This window comes from Myotis nattereri, assembly GCF_964212035.1.
Source record: "Myotis nattereri genome assembly, chromosome: 9".
NCBI classification, from domain to species: Eukaryota; Metazoa; Chordata; class Mammalia; order Chiroptera; family Vespertilionidae; genus Myotis; species Myotis nattereri.
Genome location: NC_138084.1, coordinates 19,685,507 through 19,706,826, shown reverse-complemented (window position 1 = coordinate 19,706,826; position 21,320 = coordinate 19,685,507). Strand labels below are relative to the sequence as shown.

The window sequence follows — 21,320 nt, the reverse complement described above, 5'->3', positions numbered from 1 at the left end:
GCACATTATCTAAACTATCAAGAGTCTGCAGACTTTTTCTGTAAAGGAGAAATAGCAAATATTTTAGCTTTGTGGACCATAAGATCTCTCTCTGTCACAGCTGTCCAACTCTGTAGGAAAACAGCTATACCATAGACAGTATGAATGGGCATGGCTGAATTTGGCCCACAGACCTCAGTTTATGGGTGAATGCCTGTTCTAGTTTCTCATTTCTTTTTGTCTCTCACCTGACCGTAACTGAGAAAAGGTATAATACTTTAAAGTTGTAAAAGAATGCTATTAAAATAAAAACAAACATTTGGGCCAAGGTCTTAAAGCACTTTGCAGAGCCTGCGTTGTATGTGGCTGTTGGGGGCGAATGGCCTGCCAGTTATATGTCCAGTGCTTTTCTTCATGCACTTGAGAACAATAATCACTTTTTGAGATGAGCAGAGTAGGAACATGGAGATACATTTTTAGTCTGGTACCTATATGTATTTTAAAATACTCTCTCAGTCTCTAGTTTTACTGACACCTAAGCATTTAATAGCTAAAACTACATTTTCTAGTACTTTATGTGTGGCTTACATTTACTTGAGTTTTGATGTATTTGTATGATTTTTTGTTTGTTTGTTTTCTCCCTATAGTGACATCCAAGAGCCAAATGAGTCACTGCCACATTCCAAAACCTCAGCAGCTGCTCAGTTGGATGAGCTCATGGCCCACCTGTGTGAAATGCAGGCCAAGGTGAGCACAGTCCCTGTGATAAAACCTTTGGGTTTACAGTATCTCTTTGGAACACAGCTCTGCATTCCCCCTTGAGGGACACTTTTCAGTTGTCATTTATTTTTCCAGACTAAATTTAATTCAATAAATGAACTCAACCTTGTTCTATGTATCATATGGACACAAAAGATACTATGATCCAAGCACTGATCTCAAGGAGCTTAGCCTGTTCTTGGCAAAATGAGGCATAAACCTCTATAATATTTATAGAATAAGAGACAGTTCGTTTATCAAAATAATGTGGAGCAAACATCAGGAATGTAGAGAGGTCAAGGAGAGTTCATCAGAGGTGGGCATGGGTATGGGATAGACTCTAACGAATGAAGAGAGTTTGAACACAAAGAGATGAAAGAAGACGTCCTTTCGGTTGGAGTGAGCCCTGTGGGCACTGGTCTCTAATGCTAGTTAAAGTGTGGCAGGACTGTTAAGGCGACCTGCCTGAGCAGGATAGAGGAGAGCTGTGGACAAGCTAGGGCACACAAGAGAGATCAGTTGTGGTTTTTCAAAATGGGTATCATGAGGAGTCCTAAGCCCTACATTGAGATAAAATCCATCTCTTTGTTCTAGCCTCCAGAGCATGAGTGGCGAGCTCATGTGGCCTGGCAGGGAATGGAAATCAACTACATGGGCTTAAAAATTTATCAAGGGAAATGTCACCTAGAATTCTTAAAGTAGAGACTACAACCATTCTAAATTGGTTGGAGGATTTGATACACATACATGAAGCGACTATGACATAATTTCAAGGCAGTATATAAAAATCTGTGTTATTGGTGAGAATAAGAACCTTATCTTTGTGGCTCGCTTTTGAACTCCCAATACTCAGCATAGTTCCTGACAATGAATAATACATACTTATTAGAGAAACAAATGAATAAACATCAGAAATAAGTTTTCTTTAATGTCTACAATAAAGCTGAGTTTATTCCTCATTGAACTGTATATTTGGAAATACTAGAAAAGTAGACTTTATGTTTAATTGTGTGGTGTTATCTAATTGATTTAGCATGTCTCTTAATTTACATTTTTAAATATCTGTTAATTTTTTGAATAGGCCATACATTCACATTGCACAAAATTCAAAAGCACAAAAGTTTGTAATGAATGGTTTCCTTATCAGCTCATCCCAAATTATCCAGTTCTGCCACCTGGAGACAGTCAATATATTTTTTTTTAATATATTTTATTGATTTTTTACAGAGAGGAAGGGAGAGAGATAGAGAGTTAGAAACATCGATGAGAGAGAAACATCGATCAGCTGCCTCCTGCACATCTCCTACTGGGGATGTGCCCGCAGCCAAGGTACATGCCCCTGACCGGAATCGAACCTGGGACCCTTCAGTCCGCAGGCCGACGCTCTATCCACTGAGCCAAACCGGTTTTGGCGACAGTCAATATTTTTTTTTTGTTTCTTACATACCTACTCAGAAGTATTCTGGGATGTAGATGTAAATGTAGTTGTAGATACAGATATATTATTGTATTTTTACTTGTTTTTGTACTTAATATTGGTCACCCTTGCAGGCCTTTTATTTTATTTTAAAATATATTTTATTGATTTTTTTACAGAGAGAAAGGGAGAAGGATAGAGAGTTAGAAACATTGATGAGAGAGAAACATTGATCAGCTGCCTCCTGCACACCTCCTGCTGGGGATGTGCCCACAACCAAGGTACATGCCCTTGACCGGAATCGAACCTTAGTCCGCAGGCCGACGCTCTATCCACTGAGCCAAACCAGCTAGGGCCTTGCAGGCCTTTTAGACATTAACCTTTTGAACACTAATCTTTTCAACATTAACTAATGTCATATAATAGAGGAGAAAGGAAATCTGTTAGATGACAAAAGTTTCTTTTTTAAAATAACTATTTTAATGTTTTATAACTATTTTGGAATTTTGCTTCAATAACTACAATCCATAAGCAAGTCTTATCTGACAATTTCTCACCACCTTTTCCGCTAACACTGGTCCAAGTAATTATTTCTGGTTTAAACTGTTATCATAGTCTCCCACCTAACTAATGCCTCTAATTCCCTTCTACACTTAATTCCTCACTCAGCTACAATAGGGATCTTATAAATCAGATTATTTCACCCTCCAATGGCTCCATCACCCTTGCAATAAAATCATATCTTTTACCATGAGGGTAAAAATGTGATCATTGTGATCTTTGCCTCCTTCTCTATTATCTTCTCCTGCCACACTCAACTTCACTCTCTGTTTTAGCCCCACTGACTTTTCTTACCATTCTTCTAATGTGCCAAGCTTCCTTCCTCTGGGTCTCCCCTCCCTCTGTAATGCTTTCCACAAAAATCAATATTTCTGATTCCCTAAGTACATCACTTAAATATCCACTAAAATATCACATCCTTAGAGTCCTTCTCTAATCACCATCATCTCAATCAATTCTTCCTCACCATCCCACCCTCTGTCACTTTTGTCTTGATGTATAATGTATATCATATTTCTCTCTGGCATTGCATCATATATTCATTTATCATTTACTATTATTATTTAACATATTTTTATTGATTTTCAGAGAGGAAGGGAGAGTGAGAGAGAGATAGAAACATCAATGATTTTCAGAGAGGAAGGGAGATGAGAGAGAATCATTGATCGGCTGCCTCCTGCATGCCTCCTACTGGGGATCGAGCCCACAACCCGGGTATGTGCCCCCAATCGGAATCGAACTCTGGACCCTTCAGTCCACAGGCCGACACTCTATCCACTAAGCCAAACCAGCTAGGGCCATCATATATTCATTTTAATTGTTTATTGTCTGTCACCCAGGGAATGTAAACTTTGAGGAGAGACACTTGGTTGCTTTTGTACATTGTCTCTACCAAGAGCCAGCCTAGAGCAGGGTTTGGGGAAAACTAGGTGCTCAATAAACACTGCAGAATAAATGAATAAAAAGAAGACTGCTGAGTTGTGGTCATCACAAGAACCAGAATTATATTCATCCACTCAATTTCCTATAGTCAGGAAAAGACTTACAAATGCAGGAAGATTAGTCAGATTTCATTTGGCATGAGGAATTTAGAATGAAGAAGAGATGAAAACATTTTTATTGGTGTTATAATGTTGAATTCTCCCATACCTTAGAAGAAGGTTCAGGAAAGACTAAAGGCCCATCAGTAGAGGTGATTTTATAGGGTCATGAAGAAGATGCCACTGAGGATGAATTCCATGAGGCTGACTCTGTTCATGGTTCTCTCCTTGGTACTAGGTGGCAGTGAAAGCAGATGCCAGCAAGAAGTACTTACCAGACAAGCAGGATCACAAGGTCTCCCTGGACTCAATGCTGGGGGGATTGGAGCAGGAATTGCAGGACCTTGGGATTGCCACGGTGCCCAAGGGCCATTGTGCTTCCTGCCAGAAATTGATTGCTGGAAAGGTGGGACGGGCCAAGATGTTGGTCCTACAGCCATCTATGTCTCTGTGTGTGTCTCTCTCTGTCCCACCAAAGATTGTTATTTCTCTTTATATTCTAAGAAGTTTTAATCTCTATATATAAAAGCCTAAGCAACTGTTTGACCATTCGACTGGTAGCTATGACGTGCACTGACCACCAGGGGGCAAACGCTCAATGCACAGGCATGGAAACATGGTACAGACTGATGAATCTCAGAAGGAAAGGGGCAGGGGGGAGGGCAGGAAGAGATTAACCAAAGATCTTATATGCATAAGAGAGGCCTGGTGCATGGATTCCAAATCATGGCCACTAACTCCTGCTCTGCATCATACTCCACCAAAACCATAACAGGGTTTTGAGACCCAACTCTGCTTGGGGTGTGAGATGAGATGTTCAAACCAGAGGAATAAAAACTGTCTTTTGACCTTTTACTCTTCTAGGGATCCATGCACCAGTGGGGTCCCTCAGCCTGGTCTGTGGGGATCGGGTTGAAACTGGCAGTCCAACATCCCCCGAGGGGTTCCGGATTGTGAGAGTGCGCAGGCCAGGTTGAGGGACCCCATCAGTGCACGAATCCGTACATCAGGCCTCTAGTAGTTAATAATTACTGATTATTTATAGTGTTCTGGGCTAAGTGCTTTACAAGTATTTCTTCATTTAATGGTCACATTGGTCCTTGAAGGAGACTCTAGTATTATTCCCTTTGTAAAGATGAGGAAACTTGCTGGAAACCAATTCCAGCATGTTCAGCAGGGCTGAATCATCTGGAGTGGCAAGGGCATTTCCCCAAACCTGAATAGGATACATTAAATGAATTGCTTGGCTGTCACACAGCTAAAGGGCATCTTAGTCTACATGTTATTGCCTCCTACTGGCCAAACACCTGAACAGCCGTAGGCTAATTCCCCCATTCTGACAATGTTTGTGTATACCCTTTGAAGTCTATATCTCTGCCTCGCCTCAGAACAAATTGTGTTAATATAAAGCATGGAGTCCTGGGATGAGGAGACCTTAGACCTTAGACCTTAGACCTTAGATCTTAGTTTCCTTTAAACTAGGCTCCTCTGACCTCCAAATGCCTTTCAAAATTATATTTCGTCTCTGGACTCCTATTTAATCTACACACAGCCTTCTCCAGATTGCTGAACCCTTCTTAATGCTGGAACAAGAACCCCAGCAGAAACTGAGGGCTCAGGTCCAAGGTCTAGTAAGAGGTAAAGCTGGGATTTGAACCCAGGAAAGTCAAAGCTTTTAATTTGAGTTTAAGCTCTTAACCGTTCCGCACTGCCTGTACTGAAATGAACTTTCTCACTGTTCCCTCTGTGCAAACATTCCTAGTTTAAATTTATTGCATGTAATTTTCAGCTGCATTCAGCTCCAAATCATGGCCACTAACTCCTGCTCTGCATCATACTCCACCAAAACCATAACAGGGTTTTGAGACCCAACTCCGCATGGGGTGTGAGATGAGATGTTCAAACCAGAGGAATAAAAACTGTCTTTTGACCTTTTACTCTTCTAGGGATCCCAGCCACACCAAGGCTGTAGTTATCTGCTGTCTATCACTGCTGTGCTCTATTTTGTTTCTTATACCATCTGGGACAGTGTAGTGGTAACAAACATTTACAGGCTTTTATCAGGGTGAGCAGTCAAGAAAGTGGGCACTTTTTTTCTCTCCAAAAAGCATGGGCAACAGACCACATAGGTCTAGGCCAGTGATGGCGAACCTATGACACGCATATCAGAGGTGACACGCGAACTCATTTTTTTGGTTGATTTTTCTTTGTTAAATGGCATTTAAATATATAAAATAAATATCAAAAATATAAGTCTTTGTTTTACTATGGTTGCAAATATCAAAAAATTTCTCTATGTGACACGGCACCAGAGTTAAGTTAGGGTTTTTCAAAATGCTGACACGCCGAGCTCAAAAGGTTCGCCATCACTGCTGTAGGCCTTAGTGTTATGTAACTCCAGCGGGTGTCATTTACTCAGGAAACTGTGTGAAGAGTGCCCACCATGACGTGCAACCTGCAGGTCCTAGGGCACCCTACTGGGCTCTCACTCCAGGCTTTATTTCCTCCTCCAGGTGATCCATGCTCTAGGGCAAGCATGGCATCCAGAGCACTTCATCTGTAGTCACTGCAAGGAAGAGATTGGCTCCAGTCCCTTCTTTGAGCGCAGTGGTTTGGCCTACTGCCCCAGGGACTACCACCATCTGTTTTCGCCACGCTGTGCTTACTGTGCTGCTCCCATCCTGGATGTAAGTAAACCCCTCTCCCCCTGCTTGCCTGTAGCTTTTCCTCACTCCTTTAGAACCAGGGTCATGTTTTACAGTTCTGAGGCATTGTGATATCTCTCTGTGTGTTCCTTTTCCAGAGAGTGCTGACAGCAATGAACCAAACCTGGCACCCAGAGCACTTCTTCTGCTCTCACTGTGGAGAGGTGTTTGGTGCAGAAGGTATGGCCTGGGGTACCTTGACCTGTCCTGGTTGTCCGGGATTCTGCCTCTACCACCCAAGTGCCCATTTCAGTACCACATGCCATCCTTCCCTACCTTTTTCCAGCATTTATAGATTTTGTTAAAATTGAATTATTTTAATCAAAGAAATATGGTTGCATAGTTTAAAAACTCAAACATTACTTCAAGGGTGATATTGAAAATGAATAGTCCCTTGCTCCTCCTTTCTCCACCCCCAACCCTACTTCTCTCTTGATTTTTTTAGCTTTTTCTTTTGTTATTTACTTTTTTTTAAGTGACACATTACTATAAATTTATTTTCCCCAAAATTTTAATGATTATGTATTCACTTTCTATCAGAGAAGAAGAGGATTTAGAAATGTTATTACTATCCCACCATATTTAGGGATGCCATATTTTCACCCCCAACATATTTTCCCTTCCACATTTTTCTCAGTTTATAATTAGGTCATAATTACAGGTCAGATCAATATTCAGTGTGTACTAGTAGATAATCATGTGAATATTGCTCACAGTTGAGCCTGGGCAGCAAACTGTGATTACAGTAGAGCCTGGCTTTTGGAGTCAGACTACCGGGTTTAAATCTGGGCTGGACATTTATTTGCTAGGTGATGTTGTTCCAGTCATTTAACCTCTCTGTATCTCACTTCCCTTATCAGTAAAATGGGCCTAATAATGCCTATCTTACAGGATCATCATGAGGATTTTAAGAGTCATGATTAGTGTTTAAAACAGTGTCTGGCACATGGAGTCCTTTTGTATATTTTTGTCCCTGAAGTTTGTATCCTTTTTTCATTAGCTTAATTTTCATTATACTTACCACTAATTTATCTGACAGAACTGTGAAATCCTTCTCAAAGTGGTCAACCACATGTGATGATAGGTCAGTTCCATTTGTTCTTTCTCATAGACATCTGTCCCAGGGACGCCCATATTCCTGCTCCAACCTGAGGCCTGTTGAGAAGCAGTTATTCTGGGTCATTATCTTGGGAATTCCTTTTACTATTTTCCTCTTTGGATCCTCTGTTTCTTGGATCTCAAGTCTTTTAATACATGTTACTGTCTTTATTTTGATAGAGCACATCCTGTAGTAGCTCTTGAGAACAGGTAAAACTTTCGAGACCTTGAATATCTGAAAATATTTTTGTTCTGTTATCTACCTTCAGTTGCCTGGGCAGACAATTCTAGGTGGAAACTATTTTCCCTCATACTTCTGAAGACTTTGTTTGCTTCACTGTCTTCCAGTTTCCATAGTTGGGAAGTTTTTTTGTTTTGTTTTCTTATTATTTTTTAAAAATCTTTATTGTTGAAAGTATTACATATATCTCCTTTTCCCCCTATTGACCTCTTCTAGCCCACCCCCACCCCCTGCCCAAGGCCTTCACCACCCTATTGTCTGTGTCCATGGGTTATGCATTTATGCATACAAGTTCTTTGGTTGATCTCTTCCCACCTACCCACCCTCCTCCTGCCTTCCCTCTGAGATGCCACAGTCTGTTCCATGTTTCTATGTCTCTGGATCTATTTTGTTCATTAGTTTATTTTGTTCACCAGATTCCACATATGAGTGAGATCATGTGATACTTGTCTTTCTCTAACTGGCTTATTTCACTTAGCATAATACTTTCCAGGTCCCTCCATTCTGTCTCAAAGGGTAAAAGATCCCTCTTCTGCCCTGGCCAGTTTGACTCAGTGGATAGAGCGTCGGCCTGCAGACTGAAGAATCCTGGGTTCGATTCCGGTTGGGAGCACATGCCTGGGTTGTGGCCTTGATCCCCAGTGGGGGGCGTGCAGGGGGTGGCTGATTGGTGATTCTCTCTCATCATTGATATTTCTCCCTCTCCCTTCCTCTCTGAAAAAAAAAAAAAAAGTCTCTCTTCTTTACTGCTGCATAGTATTCCATGTTGCAAATGTACCACGGCTTTTTTATCCACCCATCTATTTATGGGCACTTGGGCTGTTTCCAATCTCAGATATGGACATAGGGGTATGCATCATTCTTTCTGACTGGTGTTTCAGGTTTCTTAGGATATATTCCTAGAAGTGGGATCACTGGGTCAAATGGCAGTTCCATATTTAATTTTTTGAGGAAACTCCGTACTGTTCTCCATAATAGCTGTACCATTCTGCATTCCTGTCAGCAGTGTGCTAGGATTCCCTTTTCTCCACATCCTCGCCAGCACTTGTCATTTGTTGACTTGTTGATGGTAGCCATTCTGACAGGTGTGAGGTGATACCTTACTGTCATTTTAATTTGCATTTCTCTGATGATCAGTGACTGAGCATTTTTTCATATGTCTCTTGGCCATCTGTGTGTCCACTTTGGAAAAGTGTTAATTTAGGTCCTTTGTCAATTTTTAAATTGCATTGTTTATCTTCCTTTTGTTAAGTTGTATAAGTTCCTTATATATTTTGCATATTAACCCTTTATCAGATGTATCATTGCTGAGTATGTACTCCCATACAGTGGGCTCCCTTTTCATTTTGTTGATGGTTTCTTTTGCTGTACAGAAGCTTTATATTTTGATGTAGTCCCATTTGTTTATTTTATCCTTAGTTTCCTTTGCCCTAGGAGATGTATCTGTAAACATATTGCTTTGGGAGATGTCTGAGATTTTGCTGCCTAAGATTTTGTTCTTATTCCTGACCCTTTCTATATTATCTGTTTTTCCCTCTTTCTGTGTTTCTTTTTCCTTCTGTTTTCTGAATTGTCTTGATTTTTTTCTTGACTTCTTTTTATGTTTGTTTTGAACAAATATAACTCATGCATGGATTCAGAAAGCTTCTTTATTTGTCTTTTCCTGTCTTTTTGGAATTAATTCCATGGGGAATGTTTTGTCCTCTCTCCAAAATAAAAACTTGGGCAGTCCCATGTCTTTTCTGATTCCTCTTTTCTTTAAAAAGTTTGTAATAAATTTATTGAGGTGACATTTGTTAATAAAATTATCTATTTCAAGTCTACAGTTCTATAACACATCATCTGTATATTGTTGTGTACTCACCACCCAAAGTCTAGTCTCCTATCACCATATATTTGACTCCCTTTACCCTCTTCATCCTCCCCCGAAACTCCTACCATCTGATAACCACCATCCTGTTTTCTATGAGGATTTTTTTTATTTGCTTGTTGCTTTCTGTTTTATATCCCATATATAAGTAAAATCATATGATTCTTATCCTTTTCCATTTGATTTATTTGGCTTCGCATAATGCTCTTGATATCTGATCCCTCCAGAGTTGAAACAGAGATGGAAGGAGTTGAGACTGGAGGGCAGAAAAATTTAATTTGTCTAGTATTGTTATAAATCTTCTTTATGCTGTCTGGGCCTGGCAGATGTTTAACTCTGGCTTTTTTTTCTTGAATCTTTCTGTGGATTTAGTACAGGACCAATTGTAAACTCAGGAGGACTTGGGCCCCCCAATTGTAAACTCTTAATTGCCCTTCACTTATCTTGGTTCTCCCTTGGCACATTTCTTTGAGGATTCATTCCACACAGATTCATTTTTGCAGGGTTTACATTATTTCCTCCTGCTGATCTCTTAGAAATTATTATAATGGTTCTGGATCATCTCTTTCACTCACATTTGCATATATGGATCACAGGAAACTTGTACCATTCTCTTACAGTCAATGGGATTGAAATTAATTTTCATGTGCATCTCTCTTTTTAACTGCTGTACTTTCAGCCAGACTTTCACCTATGGACTTTTTCCAGAGATAAGTCAAATACCCCACTAAAGGCAGGACACATATACCCAGCTCTCTGAATGGTCCTATTAAAGTCCCTCTCTTGACTTGAATTAACAAGAGCCATGCCTCATCTCTCTTGACAGGGGTGGAGTACCCATAGCACAATTTTCTCCAAAGAATTTCCCTTCTCTGAATTCCCTCTCTGAATTTCCCTTCCTCTTTACCTGTTTTGTATCCTCAGTGTGAGTGAGGAGTTCCAGAATCATGAGAATAGACCATGGCTATTTTCTTTGAGGAATGTCTTGTAGCTCAATTTGGAATTGGTATCTATGACATCTCAGTGCCTTCCATCTTGTTATATTGGTCTTGGACAAATCCTGCTGATCTTTGGTTGCCCATTTCCTATTTAAGAATGAGACATTAAAATGCTAATTGGGATATAGGCAGAATGTGTAGGCTGTTGGACTCAACTGTGTGGTACTTAGGTAGGATGCTCTGGCCATTTTGCTGGGAGACTCCTGAATATTAATATTTTAGGCCTTTAATCTTTTTGCTGCTGTTGTTAATCCTCACCTGAGGATATTTTTAGAGGGAGTAGAAGGGAGAGACATCGATGTGAAAGAGATACATCCATTGGTTGCCTCCTGCACGCACCCTGAACAGGACTGGGGAACCTGCAACCAAGGTACATGCCCTTGACTTGAATCGAACCTGGAACCCTTCAGTCTGAGGGCTGACACTCTATCCACTCAGCCAAACTGGTTAGGGCTAGGCCTTTAATCTTGAATCAATTCAAGAGATGCTCTCTCTCCCAGCCTTATGAAAATTTTTTTAAAGGATTAGAAAATGAGGTTTCACTATTCAGAATGTCAACTTGTATGTAATTCCTTTTTTTTTTTTTTTTTTTTTTTTTTCAGTAGAAAGCTTTACTTCTTTCCTCATGGTGCCCAGTAGCTCTGGTTTGATATCTCCAGAATTAATTACTTTATCTTATGGTAGGGTGGGGAATCTGATCTTCTAACAGCTCCTCAGAATTACAACCAATCCTGTTCTCAGCCTTGAGACTATTTTATGCATTCCGTTCCTGAGCCCCTCTGATGTTATGGAGCTCCAGATGGCTTAAGTTTTATTGGCACCTCCTCTCTCTGGAGATGTAGGTTTCAGTGTTCTTGTTTTTGCCAAGCTAGTTGTCACACTTATGCCTACTTTAAATTTTTGAAAATTTTATTGATATCTCATTTGTGGCATCTCTTTTCCTTTTCTCATTTTCCCACTGGTCTTTCTATTTTATTTTTTTTATTATTTTTTTTAATATATTTTTTTATTGATTTTTTACAGAGAGGAAGGGACAGGGATAGGGAGTTAGAAACATCGATGAGAGAGAAACATCGATCAGCTGCCTCCTGCACATCTCCTACTGGGGATGTGCTCGCAACCAAGGTACATGCCCTTGACCGGAATCGAACCTGGGACCCCTCAGTCCACAGGCTGACGCTCTACCCACTGAGCCAAACCGGTGCTGGCAAGCAATTCTATTTTAGATTATTCTTTAACTATCATGTCAGTGATGTTTCAAGCGGAAGTGAAGATAACCCTACGTGTCTTACCCTCACCAATGTGGACTCTACTAATGTCAGGCCTGTTATTATGTATATTTCTAATTACCATTCATTTGATCCCATCCACAACTGTGTAAGACTAATTTTATTTCACATTTTATCTAGTTATAGATGAAAACACTGAACCTCAGAAAGGAAAAGTGATTTTCTTAAAGTCATAAAATGGGAAAGTCAAAGAGTTGGAATTTAAATTAAGGTCTTATTTTAACAAGTTTCATATTTGTTTGTTTTTCTACAACATCCTAAGTGCCCTTTGACAGAGTCTCAATTCCTCTTCTTCTGTTGGAACTTTGTACTTTCTTGGCACCGACATGATGCACTTTATTTGAAAGTAGACCTGGATTGAGTAGCACTGATATAATCCACTAGCTAAGTGCTTTGTAGTAATTTGCGTGTTCACTGAAGCTTGTTCAATGCTTTTCACAAATCATTAGGCCTTTCATTTCTAAATTGCACTTTAGGTAAGCATATTTTTCATTGGGATTTAAAATCTAAAGCATATTGAAATGTGTCATGGTAAATTTATATTGTACCAGTAGCCATAGAAGTCTAAGAGTTGAGTAAATAGTAAATAAGAATATACCCAGAGATAATTATGATGTGGAAGTTGCCTGAGAACAGAACAAGAGGATAAAGATGTATTTCAAGAAGAAATGTAAGTTAGACACAAAAGGAAAATATCCTATTCATAGGATGACCGGGAAGCATCATTGCTTTTGATTTGGGCCTCTTCTAAACTGACAGGCAGGTTAGGTTATTTATAATTTCACATAAATATGAAGCCACACATAAGCTATATTTATTTAGACAACTGATTAAAAAGGCCATTTACTAATCAGAAACTCCTCTTGAGAAGCATTTTTGTTTTTATTCTTTGCTTTCTGTAAATGGGTCTCCCACTATAGGGTTAGTCTATTAATTAGGTAGCATCCTGCCTTACCCAGGTCACACACAGAGTTTCTATAATGACAGCTAAACCCTTGAGCCTCCTGGGAAATTAAATTCATCTGCATTTTTTTGTTTCAGTTCAGGGAATTCCTCTTTAAGCCTCAAGTTTCTAAGCACATCAGGCTTTAACACCCTCCCATAGGGACCAGGTCCTCATTGCCTACCTTCTTTTTAATTGTTCATTATCCAGGCCATGCAGGTGCTGCCTAATTTCCCTGGTGGATAAGAGCCGCACCAGAGTGTGCACTTTTAATTGTTAGAGTTTCTCATCCATTCTCCAGAGGTAATTGGCCCCAGAGAGAGCCTCCAGGCAAGTAGGTGCTGAAACTTTCTCAATTTATTGCATAACATATGCAAGGGGTATCACAGCAAGTTTGGCTTATTGCTTTTGATTCCTCTCCTGAGACTCACCTGAGTTCACACAGAGGCTGTTACTTCCCTGCTATCTCATTCTTATGACCAGCTACCCTGCAAATGCCTAGATGAGGGTCATTCCTACAGGCAAGCTCAGTTTTAGGTCATTTGCATCGCCTGAGGACTTGTCTGAAATAAAAATTCTCAGGCCCCATCCCAGACCTACTGAATCAGAAACTCTGGGGTGGGGCCCAGCCAGTAATCTCACCATGTGATGGATGCACAAGAATGTATAAGAAATATTGGGGCACAAAAAGCAAGGAAGGGGTTGTATATGTTGATTTGTTTTTCTCAAATACTAGGCTTGCCCACAGTCAGTTGCACTTGATCAGTCTCTAGAAATTCTTTGATAAAGTGAAAAAAAGTAAGCGAGCTCATCTCTGTCTCAGAGAAAAGAACACAATTATTAGTTTAGAATGTTAGATCTATAGGCCTCAGAAGTCTGTTAAACTATTTTCTTTTCCACGACAGCATCACTGAACAAGGCAAGGCATATCAAACAGTGACTGGAGATCGTGGGAAGATTACAGCCACCTGATTTGGGTCCCATTGCCTTTTTTCTTTTTTCATTTGGCTGCTACTATCAAAATAGATTTCTAGAAATAGTGTTCTTTGTGGGCTACTTTCCAATCCACTGAGTATGCTTTACTTTTACTCTCTTTTAGTAGGCACAAGTGGAGCTTTTGTATTTGCAGAGATATTGGCTTATGATAGTTGGGTTCAACCAACACTATCAGGTCCCACAGAGAGGTCAAGGTCAGGATGTATTGAGATTTCTTTGTAGTTCTTTTTGTCTTTAGAATTCATCCAGTAGGACTGTACAGTCAAAATACTATGTTTTAAGGACACTAGAATGAATTATTGCCTTTCCTTGGTCATATCACCAATTTGTTATGTAGTTTAGTTTGTTTCCACTTGATTCAATTTTTAGGGATAAATTTTATAAAACAATAGTTGAAACCATGTAATTATTATTTTTAAACATATATTTGAGAGAGAAAGGGAGAAGGACAGAGAGATAGAAATATCAATAAGAGATGGTGCAGCCACTATGGAAAACAGTATGGAGTTTCCTTAAAAAACTGAAAATGGAACTCCCATTTGACCCTGTGATCCCACTTCTAGGAATATATCCCAAGAAACCAGAAACACCAATCAGAAAGGATATATGCACCCCTATGTTCATAGCAGCACAATTCACCATAGCTAAGATCTGGAAACAGCCTAAGTGCCCATCAGTAGATGAATGGATTAGAAAACCGTGGTACATCTACACGATGGAATACTATGCTGCTCTAAAAAGGAAGGAACTCTTACCATTTGCAACATCATGGATGGAACTGGAAAGCATTATGCTAAGTGAAATAAGCCAGTCAATGAAGGAAAAATACCACATGATCTCACTCATTCATGGATAATAGAGACCATTATAAACTTTTGAACAATAATAGATACAGAGGCAGAGCTGCCTCAAACAGATTGTCAAACTACAGCGGGAAGGCCGGGGAGGGTTGGGGGGCAGGAGGTAGGGGGGTAAGAGATCAACTAAAGGACTTGTATGCATGCATATAAGCATAACCAATGGACATAAGACACTGGGGGATGGGGGAGGCTGGGGGACTGTCTAGGGCGGGGGGGATGGAATGGACACATATGTAGTACCCTTTGTAATACTTTAAGCAATAAAAAAAAAAAATTAAAAAAAGAAAAAAAGAAATATCAATAAGAGAAATATCACCAATCAGTTGCCTCCTGCATGCCACCCCGGGGGGGATTGAGCCTGCAACCTGGGAATGTGCCCTGACCCAGACTGGAACCAGTGGCCTCTTAATTCCTGGCTCAATGCTCAACTGCTGAGCCACACCAGCTGGCCTAAACCATATAATTATTTAGGGACCTTTGTATTCATTATATTTCTCTGAGATATAATTAACAAATCTTTTCCTTTTTCCTTTCTCTTAGCTTTGCCTAAAGTGTTTTTTGGACATGCATAAGTCATTAGTATATATTTTTAATGTAGCTAAATTTATTATTTAACTTGCTTTTGAAATTTGAGACATTTTATGACAGTTCTTATTTCATTCCCAGATTAGAGAAGAATACATCCATTTTTAATTCAAATATTTGTATCGTTTGAGTTATTACATTTAGATCTTACATCCATTTGGAAATTATTATTTCATATTTCTTTATTTTTAAATATGAGGCAGGTTTTTTCCAAGTGCCATTTTAGATACTGGAGATTCAGTGTGACAAGACCAACAAAATCTAGTTTCTCTCAGAGCTAATGTTCCAATAGGAAAGACAGACCACAAAGATGATTTTAGATAATGATAAATAAAGGCAATGAAAAAGACCAAGTGATAGATATAGGCTGGAGAAATGCCTCTTCGATAAGATGATATTTTAGCTGATTTATGAATGACAAGGTGAGGCTAGCCATATTGAGGCCTGGGGCAGAACTGTCAAGGCTATCGAATAGTTAATACTAAGGCATCAAGAAGCAACAGCCCTTAACATTGGTAAGTGTTCACTATGGCTCAGGAACAATACTGAAACACTTTACCTGCATTGTCACTGTATTTTTCAGAATGGCCCTTTGAGGTAGGTATTTGTTATTAGCTCCATTCTGAATACAAAGGCACCAAGTTTGGGAGAGTTTAAAATCATTGGCCTTTTTTCAACCTCCAACTTGGCTTCCAGTCTCAAACTGCAACAATGAACCTTTGATTTTTCTCCCTCTAGGTTTTCACGAGAAGGACAAGAAGCCATATTGCCGAAAGGATTTCTTAGCCATGTTCTCACCCAAGTGTGGGGGCTGCAACCGCCCGGTGTTGGAAAACTACCTTTCAGCCATGGACACTGTCTGGCACCCAGAGTGCTTTGTTTGTGGGGTTTGTACACTCAGTTATTTGTTGGATTTAAGGAAAGTCAGGGGTTCTCCTCTCTGAGAGGCAGAGCTGCTAAGAGGGTTCAGACCTTGGGATGAGGGATTGATGTGGGCTTCCTAAAGGAGACACGAAACCCAGCATTTGTTGTGGTGTTTGCTTTCTGTTTTGCAAGTGGGCCATATTCTAGCCTTCATTTGTCAAGGACCCAAGTGAATTCCTGCTACTTACTGGCAGGAAACTGGCAGGAATTTCTAGGCTGAAAGTTTTACTTTGCTGATGTTTTATTCCAGACATCTGCCTTCCTTTCCTTTCTCTTCTCTCCACCCCCAGGACTGCTTCAGCAGTTTCTCCACTGGCTCTTTCTTTGAACTAGATGGACGTCCATTCTGCGAGCTCCATTACCATCATCGCCGAGGAACACTCTGCTATGGGTGTGAGCAGCCCATCACCGGCCGCTGCATCAGTGCCATGGGCCACAAGTTCCATCCTGAGCACTTCGTCTGTGCTTTCTGCCTGACGCAGTTGTCGAAGGGAATCTTTAGGGAACAGAATGGCAAGACCTATTGTCCACCCTGCTTCAATAAGCTCTTCCAAATATAATCTCAGCTGAACCCACAGCCCCTCCAGATCCCCTTTAACATTTAAACCGAGAGAGGAAAGAGTACATTTGCTGTTATGGACCTTCTGCTCAATAGGCTTACAGAGAAAGTAAAGGTGATGAACAAAGAAGGGAATGTCTAGATGTTAGGCTTGTCACCTTAAGTTTCAGATTTCTAGTCTTATTTTTTTAATTGGGTACTTGGATTTAGATCTGGAGCATGCTAGCTAGTGCCTCTGCAAATATATTTTCCACATGCACACATTCATTTCATAACTGGTTTTCTCAGATTTCTCCATTTTCACCCCTATAATCTCCTTTTCAAGTTTCCATATTTCCATGTGACTCAGTTCCCCACAATCATGGCTGTGGACTTTATCCTTACTGTCAGGAATCATGATAGCACTCTTAAGCTCCTTGCATCTCCTTTCAGTGTATTTCTTTTTTTCAAGAGGTATTAGATTTTAACTGGACATATTTGAGTGCTGACATAATTGACAAATAAAGTGGCTTGTGTGTGTGTGTTAAATATGTTTTCATTGATTTTAGAGAGAGAGGAAGGGAGAGAGAGATACATTGAGGTGAGAGAGGAACATCAATCAATTGCCTCCCATATGCACCCTGGCCAGGGATGGATCTTGCAACCTGGGTATGTGCCCTGACCAGGAATTGAACCTTCGATCTTTCTGATGTATGGGATGACACTCCAACCAACCAAATCACACTGGCCAGGGAAAGTGGCTTGTGTTTTGATGACTCAATATCATGTAGTTTGATAGATGATCCTTCTGCTTCTCATATTAATAAACTAAGCACTTTGTGCAACTAATTACATTTGTATTGTGCCTCTTGTTTACATCCATACAAAAGCATTTTTTTTTAATTAAAAGGAGGGACTCCTTTTCAATAACTTTTTTAATTAATTTGGACCTATAACATTTATCTTATTTGCACTTAGATAATTAAATCATCTTAAAAGATGGCAAAGCCTCTTAAAATTGTTCTCATCACTTTGTTTACTGAAGGAGAAAAACTGTATCTGCACTGGGCACTTACAAATCTTTATTTGCATATAAACGCATGTCTCCAAACTAAAAAAAAAAGTATATATTAAATATGTCCAGATTTCTTGTATATCAATTACATCTCAATAAAGCTGTTCTTTAAAAAATGAAAATGCATATTCATCAACATCACAATTGTCTCATGAAGACAAACAGGGTGGCTGTTCTTAGAACATCTCTGAAGACAGATGTTATAAAAGATCATTTACCATTTTCTACTTTGGATTAGGAAATTCAAGCCCCCAATGAAAGTCTCCACTTAATTATTTCCTCCTCTGCAAAATATTATAAGTAAAGTTGTAGAAATGCTAGTCAGGTTATTAAAGAAAGCTTACCTTCTCATGTCCTACCTCAAGTAAGCCTCAAAGGAGTCATCCTTAATCAAAAGAGATAGTGATGAGATCTGTACTATATCATTTGTATCACGGTCTTAAAGACATCATAGGATTATTTGTTTAAAAGTAGATTAAGAGACTGTGGAAAACTCCTTAACTAAAGGTATTTCTTGAAAATAGAACTGATTTGGTGTCTAGATTGGTAGGGGCACAGAACTTCTTGGAGAACTGATAGATTAAATGATTCTTGCCAAGCTTTATTATATCTATCTGGGTCCTGCTATCTAATGCCTTTGCAGATACATTTTTCACATGCACCCATTTGTTAGACTGAATGATAAGGGGTTTTGAGAGTTAAGAGGAAGTGGTAACAGTTACAGGAACTTCAAATGCATCCAAGCTGTGTAGGAGGCCACACAGATAGGGAGCCATCTGGCCTCATGTCCTACTTGGTTGGCTGAGAGTACCAGACTAAGCAAAATTTACATTCAACTTCTTACCAGACGAAGCAAAATTTACGTTCAACTTATAAACATCCCCTTTACTGTATCTGACTCTATGATGTCATATGCAGGTGTTAATATGGCAGTGTTCATGGTTGCCTGGGCGATTTGACAAAGTAAACTTGGGGGTTTAGCCTTTAAGAAAGAATGTTCAGGTGCTAAAACTTTTTGTTAAGGATGAGCTATTTTGAAATCTCAGTAGGTCTAAATATTTTAAAATGTCAGAGAAAAGCAAGAGTTCAATAAGGTGCAACTAAGAAGTGAAGATGTTTTCTTCTCACAATAAATATAAGTGGTTATACTTGTTCAAAAAGATATGATGCCTTTGGGACTAATGTTTTAGCCACAAGGAAGCCACTTGCAAGTGAAATATTTTCCCTTTTAAAAAAGCCATAAATACTATTACTCAAACTGATCACTTATTTACTCTTGATTCTGAGTAACTCATAATTTTTTTTAAATAAAAGCTACCCCCAAAGAGCAGTGCTTTTCTACCAGTGAGGTATATATACCTAAAAGAATGTGCTATACACTGGAAACTCTATTTTCAAATAGGAATTTCTCAATTTGTTGGCCAATTATTCTTTAGAATAAGTATATAATCCTCCAAGGTGATACTTTGGTAAAGACAATTATTTGCCGTACACATTCTGACACGTACTTCTCTTACCGTTGGTTGTAGGAAGGCCGCCAGCCACATGAACTTCTTTTTCATGACCAGTAGAGGGAGAAAGAGTGCTTTCGTCTAGTTTAGCAAGAAAAGCCCAGAGATTCTCCTAACTGGGCTAGTTTATGTCATTCACCCACAAGTGATTTTTGCTGCGGGAATGGACTACACAGCTTGGCTTAAACCAAACTGGACCATTCCCAGAGTTAGGAGCAGGACTAAATTCCTGAAAACACAAGGACTTTGTGGAGGGAATGTGAATACTTAAAGAAAATCTGGGTTTTACTGGAAAGGAGACAACAAATCTTCAATTTATATAACTACATATTCCAATATCGCAATAACTTTGTACGGTGACAAATGGATAGTAGACTTTTTGTGGTGATCACTTTGTAATAAATGTCACTATGTTGTACACATGAAACTAATATAATATTGTGTGTCAACTATACTTTAATTAAAAAAAGCTTTACATTTCAGATTTTTTAAAAGTAAAAATATTAAAGTGTTTTCTGAGTTTCAAGGTAATACAGAAAGTAAGCAAATAGATATTCCCAGTGCCCCGAGGGAACATGTCTGAGAACTCTTCAGAGTTCAAAAATAGAAGAGAGCCAGGAATAATGGTGTTATAAATAATGCCAGGCCGGAGGTACTGGTCTTCCCTAGGCCCGTAGGGCACAGCAATAAGAAGCATCCTCAGCAGCGTCAGTCTGGGAATCTGAAAAGGGAGCTCTTCTAGCTGAAATAACGGTGAGAAAATGCAACAACTTTCTTTAGGAGCAAGTGTCTTAGGCATGAACAAGTCCTCAATAAGGGTAGTGGTGGCAGCCAATAAAATATGGGACTAAAGAAGCGACAGTCTGCCCCACAACACTGTGGAGGCTCTTTCACTAGATAAAACTCACCATCAGGGCAGCATGTAAGTGCTGAGAACACACTCTAAGGAGAACTTGGAATCTACTGGGATTTGGAGGATGAGAAAGAAAGAAATGTCAGATAAGAGTTGGTGATTGAGTTGTGCTTGTTGCAAATGTATAACTTTGCCAGGAAGCAGCACTGTCTCAAATTGATTCTGTAAGAAAGGAGACAGTTTATGTAGGAGGCTCCACCTCCTGATTGTGTCTAAATTAATCAAATGCACTGTGTCCAAATTAATTTCCTGTGCAAAGAAAGCTCCCAATTGTGTTTAGGTTCATAGTCTGGATAATCACATAGACTTCCTGGCATCTTGGTGGGAATGATCCATCTCCCCTTTGTATTTTGGATATCACCAAATCTCAACAAAAATTATTCTAGGGCCCTAGCTGGTTTGGCTCAGTGGATAGAACGTTGGCCTGTGGACTGAAGGGTCCCGGGTTTGATTCTGGTCAAGGGCACATGCCCAGGTTGTGGGCTCGATCCCCAGTAGGGGGCGTGCAGGAGGCAGCCAATCAATGATTCTCATCATTAATGTTTCTATCTCTCCCTCTCTCTTTCTCTGTGAAATCAATAATGTATTTTTTAAAAAACAAAACAAAAAATAAAACTACTCTAGGAATAAGGTTTTGCCTGGGATAACTACCCCAATTCCTATGAGAGATACCTCAGATCATAGGTGCTTTTGGAACAATTTTGTACAGCTGAGAATGAGCACACCAATAAGTCAAAGGATTTTACTTCCTTTAAACTTGAACTTGAAGGAGGTGAGACAATTTGATTTTGGATTTTACTGCTGTTAGACTATGATAAACTATGATAACTAACATGACTGAACATAATCAAAGATGTGAAATAGAATGGGAGCACACTTCTCAGCATTATTTTTTTTCAGTCTAGTTTCTCCACAAGGAACCACATCTCTCTCCTGCTTGATCCATGTAGTTATTTATGATGGGCTGACTTTATCATCAGCTCCTGGAATATATACAAGTGTCAGGCCTGACCAGTAA

At 39.5% G+C, this 21,320-nt stretch overlaps 1 protein-coding gene across 2 annotated transcripts in view; it reads left to right on the top strand.

Annotated features, from left to right (window-relative positions):
• LPXN (leupaxin) overlaps nucleotides 1-17,988 on the top strand; it is a gene marked incomplete at its 5' end in the record, with an annotated part of 34,594 nt that extends 16,606 nt beyond the window's left edge. For both annotated transcript variants that reach the window (XM_081099961.1, XM_081099962.1), the window contains 6 exons: nucleotides 627-726; nucleotides 3,995-4,162; nucleotides 6,270-6,443; nucleotides 6,560-6,641; nucleotides 16,080-16,228; nucleotides 16,556-17,988. In XM_081099961.1, the coding sequence (XP_080956087.1) occupies nucleotides 627-726; nucleotides 3,995-4,162; nucleotides 6,270-6,443; nucleotides 6,560-6,641; nucleotides 16,080-16,228; nucleotides 16,556-16,825 (943 nt within the window). In that variant the 3' untranslated portion in view covers nucleotides 16,826-17,988. The remainder of the gene's footprint in view (nucleotides 1-626; nucleotides 727-3,994; nucleotides 4,163-6,269; nucleotides 6,444-6,559; nucleotides 6,642-16,079; nucleotides 16,229-16,555) is intronic.
• Nucleotides 17,989-21,320: the final 3,332 nt, after the last annotated feature.